At 42.2% G+C, this 10,705-nt stretch overlaps 1 protein-coding gene across 5 annotated transcripts in view; it reads left to right on the top strand.

The window, feature by feature from the left end:
- Positions 1–2,356, top strand: part of Mura (ring finger protein murashka) — a 47,581-nt gene extending 45,225 nt beyond the window's left edge. For all 5 annotated transcript variants that reach the window (XM_076775095.1, XM_076775098.1, XM_076775097.1 and 2 more), the window contains 4 exons: positions 257–454; positions 692–981; positions 1,073–1,376; positions 1,878–2,356. In XM_076775095.1, coding sequence (XP_076631210.1) covers positions 257–454; positions 692–981; positions 1,073–1,376; positions 1,878–1,952 — 867 coding nt within the window. In that variant the 3' untranslated portion in view covers positions 1,953–2,356. The remainder of the gene's footprint in view (positions 1–256; positions 455–691; positions 982–1,072; positions 1,377–1,877) is intronic.
- Positions 2,357–10,705: the final 8,349 nt, after the last annotated feature.

The raw sequence follows: 10,705 nt of genomic DNA on the forward strand, positions 1-10,705 counted from the left end.
GTGGAACGAGTAAAAGGAATAGAACGGTTTTTTTTCTCTTTAATATCATGTACAGGGCGTATAAAAATATTTTGTAATGGAAATCATAGGCGTGTTCTAGTAATGTAAGAAACCACATTCCGCAATTCAACGATTTTCATTGAGTATATTCTGTCGAGAATTCATTAATATTCTATTAGAACTTTGAGCTAATTTCTCAGCTAGTATCCCAGCTAGAAAATCATTCGTGACGCGATAAATGAGTCTGTTTCTTCAGGTCACACATCACAGTCACTATTCACCGACTCATTCGACCCATCCGGGTCACAGTCTAGTCGGTTCGATAGTCGGCGCTGCATCCAGAGGATATCCAACGCCAGCCGGTGGTCCTGTCGCGGCTCTTCATCACGCCCACGCGCCTCCGCCGCCCGTCCATACTACTCATTACACAGCACACCATCAGCTCTCGCAGCAGGTACGACAAGAAAGAACGCCTTATTAAACTTTGTCAAGACCTCCAAGACTCGAGATATTCGAGACATATTCTAAGCTTTATCGAATCTTGGTGGTCTTAAAATCTATAAACCCTCTCAAAGTTGAGATTCAAAAACTCAACTGTCGTCCAAATACGGGTTCTTTTGCGACGATCCTCTCCAGCATTCTAGCTCGATGATCGACCTTCTATTTATGCATTCTTCTTTTTCTGTTACAGCGAGAAGTTGAATTAGAGTTAATCGAATCCCATCACCACCACAGAGTCGGAGCTGCCGCGGGTGCCCCATTACCGTTACCGCACTCGTACTCGCCGCCAGCTCTCACTCAAGTCACGACACCTCCTCCCATATTCTTATCAGAGACCAGGAACAATCAGTTGGAGATGATACAGGCCAGAACTCGACGCGCGGCGTCCAACGTTCACACGCTCAGACGACCAAGGTCGAACAGATGGAGAGTCCCGGCACCGATACCGACAACTTATCCAGGACTGTTGCTACACTTCTTGTAAGCGTCGCGGAGACGAGACGACGTAGTCGTCTGTTGCGTTCCAATTGTCTGGTCGTTGCGTAAATCAACGAAATTTTGCAATTCGCAGAGCGATGTTCAGCAACCCGCCATTATCCCCGTACAGCCAAGCAGAGCTGTCGTCGCCTGATTCGGCCACCGAGAATTACGAAGCTCTGCTGTCTTTGGCGGAGAGATTAGGCGAGGCTAAACCGCGCGGACTGACGCGTGCCGAAGTCGAGCAGCTGCCTTCGTATAAATTCAACGCCGAGACGCATCAGGGAGACCAGACGAACTGCGTGGTTTGCATGTGCGACTTCGAGGCACTGCAGTCGCTGCGCGTTCTGCCGTGCTCCCACGAGTTTCATTCGAAGTGCATCGACAAATGGCTCAAAGTAAGTAACAAACGTACTTGTAATTCATTGGTCAACCGTTAAATTGGACAATGAGAGGCTTACCTGACAACGAACCGTCATTATGAAATAGATTATTTTCTAGAACTGTCGTGTATAGTCAACGAGTGAACCGAAATCCAAAACATTGTTATTAATTATTTTTCTTTCAACGTTACAGCGATTATTCGGTACTCTATCGGTTTCGGTATGATTTTTCCAACATGATATTGGTAAAAGAGGTAACATCCCTTTTATGTGTCTGTTTAAAAACACCTTAAAAATTGTAATCAAATAAAAAAACCGAGAAAATTACGATAAATATATCGTTATGGAGATTATATAACTGAAAAATACCAGTATTTTATGTCTTTGGTCTAAAAGCTACTACTGTACACGCGTCACCTGTCTCCTCGAATAGTCCTGAGGAATTAGAAGGTTGACGGGGGAACTCTGTTCCGTTAAATCGTTCGGACGAGTGATTGTTCGTTTTGATATTTTCAGTCGAACAGAACGTGCCCAATATGCCGCGGGGACGCTGGCGAATACTTTGGGAATAGCGGTGCCGGTAGCGACTGACGCCGAGCTGCTCAAGTGCACTAGCGCCAACTGTCGCGGGTCTCAGGGACGCTACTTCGCACGGAGCTTCCAGCCGTCACGCTGCTGGTTTGTGCAAATTTCTGTTGATAAGCGTTTCGCGCCTTTTCTCTAGCCGAGCTGAACCGACCGGAGAAGCGTGTGTGTGTCCGTTCTCGTCAACGATTCGATCTCCCCTCCCCCCGCCATCGTTCACGAAGAACGGCTACCCCTGCCGTTTATCTGCGCGTCGACGAGGAATCGTGAAAGAAGCAACAGAGACGCAACAGCAACAACAGCAGCAACAAAATACAGTCAGGGTATGAGATCATGTCTGGTGCCGAGAAAAGGACCGTAACGATAAATAAAGGTACACGATTTTTGAATTAACAGCATGCAAAAAAGAATTTGTACAAGGCGAATAACGTTGCTGCGTTTAATTCCATTGTTTTCTCTGAGGAATAGAAAAGTCTGAGAGAAAGAGAGAGAGAGAGTAAAAGAGCGAGAGAGAGAGAGTATGTATGCGTTAACGTTAATAAGCAATCAACCGAGATTCGAGGGAAACGAAGAAAGAAGGCGTCCGAAGAAGATATTTAAAGCCACCATTACGCATTTCTCGTCAGGATCCGGATTCTGACTTCGTCCTGTTCGTTTGTTTTTGTTTCACGTAGACGCTTACGAATTTACGGAATCTAACGCTCGTTTGTTGTTTGTGTTGCTATACTTTTTATATATAGTATCTCGGGTTTCTGTACATAATTACCTGTATACGCGATTACTATTGCCACTTTCCATTAACGTTCCAAGTTTTTATTATTATTATTATTATTATTATTATATATTATATAGTTGTCTTTCAATCCTACCGAATTGTACATACAACTTTGTATAAACACTCCTATATATATACACTCCTATATGTATACGTGTGCGACATACAACCGATCCTAATGGTAATTCGTTTGGGTGCTTAACCAAATGTAGTGTGTAAATTTCTTCTTCTCTTTTTTTTTAAATGTTTTTTTTTTTCTTGCAATAAAGGAGAACAACGCGCGTTATGTCGTCGGGTAAAATGAACGATATAAAAAGGTTGCAACTTCCTAAACGAGTGTAAAACAGGCTTTTCGTGTATTTTCGTCTAGACCGGGTGATTATAGTTTGTTACGTCGAACATTCGTATGTAAGTTTTTTTTCGCTATAGCTGCGTTGGGTGCTATAAATGGGTCGAGCAAACGTTGTTGGATCGTTTTGTGAAGTTATCTGGCATCACCGAGGTTCGTTCACGAGAATATTTCGTTTCACCGGCGCTGTGATTCGTGGGTTTACTTGTTTTCTGTTTCGTTTTCTTTTTCTCAGCTTCGTCGTTTGCCGGGAATGAACAATAGGATAGATAAGTTTGAACCGTTACTTAACGCGATCGCACGGTATCCGGTAGAAACGTACACAAAGAAGACGAAACCAACGGATCAAATTCAAGTTCGGACCGTGAGTGAGAGAGAGAGAGAGAGAGAGACAGAGACAGAGACAAAAAGAGAACGATCAAGCTCATCAGCAATAGTTATTACGCATTAAAAAAAGCTACGTAATAAAGATACAATACCGAATAAAAGCAAAAAAAAGAAAAAAAAAATGAAATGTAAGAATGAAAGATAAGAATACTGCTTCTGTTTCCTGCGTATCTACCTCTAATAGATGAAATGAAACGATTCATATTTTTTTATACACACATCTCATAAACAATAAACGTACGTACGCTAAGAAAACCAAAAAAAAAAAAAAAAAAGAAAAAGAACAAAGAAAATAATCGAAAGGAGAGCGAGAAGGGGGTGGGGAGAACAAAACCGCCGGAAACGAGTAAACCGCGATTTTGGAATTTTCGATATTTAAATTACCGGTTACGGATCAAGGGTTTTATCGGATAAAAGATAAAAAGTACACATTTAGAAAGGTCCCTGCAGAGTTTACGAATCGGATTTAACCGCTCGGACGAAATTGCGTACGTTATCCAAAATGGACGATGCCACGCGGAAAGAGGAGAGAAAGAATGGGATTTTTCGATCGCTCTTCTGTTTCTTCGTCCAGATGTAACGCGTTTCCAACGATTTTTGATTAGCAAATTTGTTATTAAATTGTTTGGGGGAGAAATTATATGAAAAGAGAGCGCCCTTTTAATAAAGAATCTTATTTAGTTCGTGAGTACTTTCTCAATCTCATTTATCGGTTTGTCGCTTCGAGCACTTTCTCAGGCAGAGTAAAACGTACGATTTAACGCGTGAAATTGAATTCTTTCGCTGGTTTTGCGTTAGTCGGGGCTGATAAACGATGGAAAAATCGCGTGGTTCCTCGTAGAGAAAGAGATTGTGCACAGAAAAGGTGGACGATTTACGTAATCGAATGGGAAAAACGAGCGTGACGCTGTACGGTCATGTTTGTACCTCCTTAATCTATCCTTCCATTTCTTATTGCGTGCCTTTACTGTACTGACCGAGTGTCGGGAAACGGAGAGTTCGAGCGAAAAGTTAAAAGGGAAAATACGCGTAACTCGGATCTTGTGCGATCATCGAGACGGAGCTGCTCGAGCGGCGCAACATATTGGAGTCAATTTCCAATAAAATTTAGATAATGATACCTTCGCAATTCGTATAACGATTATTTTATCAAAACGCTTTCAGCGAGAATCTGTTTGTTATTTGTTTGCTCGAGCAGCTCCGGAACGAATGTTTGAAAATTCGTTTGCCACGACGTAATAACGGGAATCTGTATAGGAGCACAAAAGCAAAACCACGCGACTACGTGGCTAGAAAATATCGCGTTATTGCCCTGTCCGCCTGTGTAACTAGAAACCATCGAAGATACGAAGTTCGAAACCCAACGAGTCCGATAACGTTATTTACGAGCGTCCAGAAACTCTGCATAAATTGCAACAACATTGTATCCTTATTTTCCAAAACTCAAACTGTAAGTGTCTGCGTACTCTTGCCAGAGAATCGCAGATACAAGTCGTTCCGTGTCAGGACTTGCAGAGTTTCGAATTTGAAGTTTTCATTTCACGATCTTCGTGAAGATGCTCCAGGTAGAACCCAATCATAGGGAATATAGTCGTTTGATTTTCTATATTTTTAGCGGTTATTATATAGTTTAACGTCGCATCCAATGGCGGGCAAAAATGTATCATCCGAATTCCAATCGCTTGGAACGATTTCTTTATTCGTTAGCTAAAGTTCAACGACCATGGAAACATGAATGTTTACGTTTTCGTTTCGAATTTCTAAAGGTGGGACTTTCGAACTATCGTATTAGTCCCCCCATCCCCTCGAACTCTCGTAGATCCGCCATTGGTTGCATCTATTAGATTATTAGTTGTCAGTAGTATCTAGCACACGAGCGTTCCACTTGGAGGATCTCACGATCCAGCCATCGATCTATAACAGGTTGACATGGTGCACAGCGATTTACTTGAAAGCGAGACTCGTCCGTGCAACCACATATACGTAAAACATGTACATTTAAATAGCGACGTACGGGTCTACAGCTGCGTTTCCACGATAAGCGTCGGAAGATGCGAGTTAACCATAAAACGGGTCGAACGGAGGCTACCAAAAGTAAACTGCCTCGCTTCTTGCATCTACGTTAGGGTTACTTGCAACGAAGTCACCTCCATTACTGTTTTTACGTTTCTTGCCGTTCCAAGCAAAAAATACGTATCTTAATCCTCGGTTGTTACAAGATAAATAAAGAACGTGCTTTGGTGATCCCTGTTTGATCGCAAGAAGAGAGACAGTGAAATTGCAACGAATAAAGAGTAAACGTTTATTCGTTGTTTGTTAAATAAGGAATAAAATGTACTGCGCGCGCGAGACAGGTATCAGGAACCCCGTTCGACCATTTTGCGTTTCGGTCAGATTGCCTTTCCACACGAGGAATGTCGCGTTGTCGCGTCGCTTAACTGCAAACGCAGCCAAACACGGCGTATAACTCGGATCGTTATCTAACACAATATCAAAAACTCATAAATGTGTGTTATGTGCGTGTGCATGCGGGTGTGTATGCGTGATGGAGGGCAAGAGAAACGACATCGAAGAGTGCCGGTTTCTCCTAGATGCGTAAGAGAACACATATCACAATTTTTCCATCGTGTCCACGCGTCTCGCACGCTCGCCCTTTTTGTCGCGTTTAGACTCGGGCGGAGAAATAAGGAAAAGGCTCATTTTCTACTAGCTTAAGTCCACTTAAGTACAGAGAGTGAAAGAGAGAGTTTGTCGAAAGGGACGAGCGTTCGATCGGATGGAGCCAATACCGAAGAAGATCGACGCGAGGCATCGTCGGTGTCCAAACAACGACAAATCGTGACCATTGTTTTTTTTTTTACTAAATCCCGCTCCGTTTCCGGTCAAACGTAACGGCGTTCTTGAGCGAGCAATGTAAAAATTGATCTTCAAGTCGTCGTCGTGCATTCTCGGGCAACCGGACATACGAAGAAACGAGGAAGCAAATTGCTTCGAGATCGTCGATGCCCGTGGTTGGTTTTACAATTGGTACACATCTTTCTCGGGTCTTCTATTACCTAAGACGGCAACTAATACTATTTAGGGCTTACGGGCACATCGTTCCAATGTTTAATTGGATTTACCAATAATTTTATCAACGTTGCAGTCGGTTTCATCGCGAGTCTCATGACGCAATGATACTATAACACCATATTGTATGGTAGTATATAATAACGTGTGGTTCTGACCATTGTATATGATGAAGTATGATACTATACGACAATATATGCGTAGCGCATGATATTATATGGTTTACGTACGACGATGTATGATAGTGCATTCTACTAGATAGTGCTTAGTATCGATGCTGCGTCAGACTCTCGGCGAAGCCGCCTGCAACGCTGCCAGTCCGTCGTCTAAGCATCGAACAGAATTAAAAAAATTCGAATCGCGTAAAAAAGCGATAGTCTGTCTTCTACGTTCGAAAATGTCGATTTTCGGCTCGGGTGACCTTCACGCTCATCCAACGCTCCGTCCCTCGATACGTTTAAACTAAGGTAGCATAATTTACCCGTAACGCCGTACCTTAAGCACACCCCGAAGCCTAGTGTACCAGTCGCAGCAGAAAAATACGCGATCGATTCCTGGAACGTTCCCGTTTCGTCTCTCAACGATGCTTCTCGCGCAACGAACCGCGCCATGACCACAAAATCGGTCGTTTTTCCCCGAATCGGACGACCCTACATCGTCCCTGGTCGTTTACGCTTACGTTCGAGGAACCGATCGCGCGAAAACAGTACCAAAACTAATTGTTCCGACGTGTGAGTTCGCGCGAGTTGCTTCTAGACGTAAAAGATAAGCCCGTGTAATTTGTACATAGGAAAGTAACCGTGTATCCGTTTGTATACACCACTGTACACACAGACGCATATACGTATGCACGTATATACACGCAATTTAACCGACTAACCGAGACGACGCGAAAGTGTGTTTGATTTTCGATCGCTTAGGGGCGGAGGAGAAGGTGGTTGCCCCGCGAGTATAATATTGAACTTGCGCGTTAACTTGGCTGTCGTGGCGCGGCGCCGCGCCGTTGAGGCCAGCTGCGCGTTTAAACTGATTTATGCACATCGAAGGCCATTGCTGAAGTATTCATCTTCTAAAAGCCCCGACGAACAACGCGGACGCGCCAAACGTATAAAGGCCTTGCTAGAATAACGATGACACCTTGGCCAGGTCTTTCGACCTTTAAGCTTTCACCGAGCGTACGTGGAAAATGAGTTGGAAAATTATTTCCCTACGAGTCTCTCCGATAGTAGAATAAAATTTGTTGAGTTTCCAGTCCTCGCGATTAAAGCTATCTTCCTATTTATTTGGCTCTGGTTTGTAAAACGTAAGGCATAATTCAAATTTGTTAAAAATTATAACGAAATTACGTAGTCTTGCGACTCTTCTGTTAAAAAATTTCCACCTTCAGTTTGTGTCATCGGAAAAACTGGAACCAACATTTTAATTCGTCTGTCATTTCCGTGCAACAGAGACTAGAATCGATCGCTTAGAAGTAAGACCAGTGTAATTAGTCGTCGAACACGCCCCGAATCGGGACGAGCGTAACAATTTAACGGGCAGAATGTCGAGCCTGGAATGCGTGGTTTTTCGTTTGAAATTTTTATCCGGAGCTTGTCGGCGAAGGAAATGGGACAGCAGCGTTCTCGAAACGTCTGGCAACAGCAATAAATCAAACACGGTTCGCGAGACAGAAACAATAGCGTGGAAGCAATAGGGACGTCGAAGTGTGTTTCGAGACCGCGATAAAGAAGCACCGATTCTCGCCTGAATCGCTTTGTCCCGGAGACAGGCAGAATTTCGAACAACGTAGAAACTCGAATTCGAATCGTAGTGTGAAATATTTCACGAAACTTCGCCCGTCTCCGGTTTCACCCGACGCACATAAGTACAAGCTCCTCCCCCGCCGCCATTAGTTTTACGTACGCGATTCGTTCGCTCGCGCGCGAAGAAAAAAGAAACGGTAAACAGTATTCCCCATGGCCAGAGCGGTGCTTTCTTATCGCGGTGGCTTTTTTTTCTTCTCAGCGTTGTCTATGTCGGCGGACCTGCGTCGAAGTTGTGCACCGTTATCTCCGCCACCCGAGACGATATGTTTCGAGACGGACGGCCATAGTGGAAAGGATCGGCGATCAGAGCGAAAATTAGGACGGGAGAGAACGTCTTGCGGTTACAAGACGTCCACGAACGTACATTTCGGAACAGCCATAATTCGTCCGTGGGGGGAAGTTACAGGATTCTGTTCGGTTTTCGATTTATTCTTCCTGTAGGTTGTCAAGGTCACCTTGCGATTACTACGCCAAGAGAAAAAAACACGTTCCCATTTAAGACACGCGACCTCGATTTCTATATATGTATATATACATGGTGTTTGGCCACCCCTGGGAAAAATTTTAATGGGAGATTCTAGAGGTCAAAATAAGACGAAAATCAAGAATATCAATTCGTTGATTGAAGCTTCGCTAAAAAGTTATTAAAAATTTAAATTAAAAAAATTTCAAATCATTCTGAAAAAATTATTTTTAATTGCGGGGGTCAATTATAAGCAGTTTTGGTGAATAGACATATCCCCGAAATCCTACGCATTTTCGAGAAAAAAATTCATTACTGAAAATATAATGTCTGACCATAACTGTTACCCTGAAAATTGAAAAGTTTCAAATCATTCTGAAAAAATTATTTTTAATTGCGGGGGTCAATTATAAGCATTTTTGGTGAATAGACATACCCCCGAAATCTTACGCATATTCGAGAAAAAAATTCATTACTGAAAATATAATGTGTGGTCATAACTGTCTGTTACCCTGAAAATTGAAAAGTTTCAAATCATTCTGAAAAAATTATTTTTAATTGTGGGGGTCAATTATAAGCATTTTTGGTCATTACACATACCCCCGAAATCCTACGTACTTTCGAGAAAAAAATTCTTTACCGAAAATATACTCCGTGGAAATGTTCGTATAACTTTTTAACGAAGCCTCGATCAACAAATTGGTATCCTTGATTTTCGCCTTATTTTGGCCTCTAGAATTTCCCATTAAAATTTTTCCCAAGGGTGGTCGAACATCCTGTATATTTAAAATAACGTGCGTTGTTTTTGGTCGTGGACGAAATGCGTAAATCTGTTCCGTGAAATGTCGAAAACCAAGAACGATTTCCATGTAACTTTTCTTCGTGGAATTATCGCGTTAATTGAAAAATCGTGAACGCAGTTGCTGAAACCTTGTACGTGGTTTTGTCCTCCCCAATTGTTTGTCTATTCTTTTTATTTTTCTCTCTCTCTCGTCGGCGTAGCCAACGTAGGTTGATGCTGTTTGGGGCAAAAATAAGTTAGCGTTAATGTCGTCGGGATCGTAGACGCCTGTGTACTCGGCAGCCAACTTCTATAGCGATTTTCTATTTTATAGTAAGGATTAATGTCGCTGCCACCGCCGCTGCTGCTGCTGATACCACTATTTTCGTTAATATACCGGAAATGCGTTAGACGTTTTTTTATACACGCTCGATTTAACGTTTTTTAGTTGTATTACGATATTTAATTTGTTTGTTAGTTATTGTTGTTATTATTATTGTATCATTACCATTATTATTATGTTATTATTAACGTACGATGACATTGGTTCATTAAGTTTATCAATAATTAGATTGTAATCGCCAATATCGGGAACACTTTGTTAACCACCAAAACGATACGAGTTTCTGTGTACCGGGGAGACGTTTCGATCGTTTTGAAACGAGAAATGGCAAAACATCGAATCGCGTCTCCGTGGAAAGCAAACCATTGTACAGACGCGAAGATAACGATGCCAAACATTATATATTATTAATACCGACACTACTGCTACTACTGCTACTACTACTACTACCGCTGCGATTATTCTCATTATCCTTATTATTATTTTTATCGCTATTATTAATATTATCACGATTATTATTATTATTATTATTAATGAAATATTATCAATCATTATTATTCTCAGATTACATGATTTTTTTTCACGTTACACTCAGAATTTATTTTCAGTTCATCTTCATTTGTCGGCTCGCCCCTTAACGTCTCTCGTGCGGTTCCCATGAATCGTTAAACCGCGATCGTAATCGATTTTGTCAACCGTGTGCTTGCTACGTGTATACACGCGGCTTGCAACGATCAGATCCTCTTTTTTTTTTTTTCTTTTTTTTCTCTCTCTCTCTGCAGTGTAC

The sequence above is a fragment of the Colletes latitarsis genome, chromosome 10, assembly GCF_051014445.1.
Source record: "Colletes latitarsis isolate SP2378_abdomen chromosome 10, iyColLati1, whole genome shotgun sequence".
Lineage (NCBI taxonomy): Eukaryota > Metazoa > Arthropoda > Insecta > Hymenoptera > Colletidae > Colletes > Colletes latitarsis.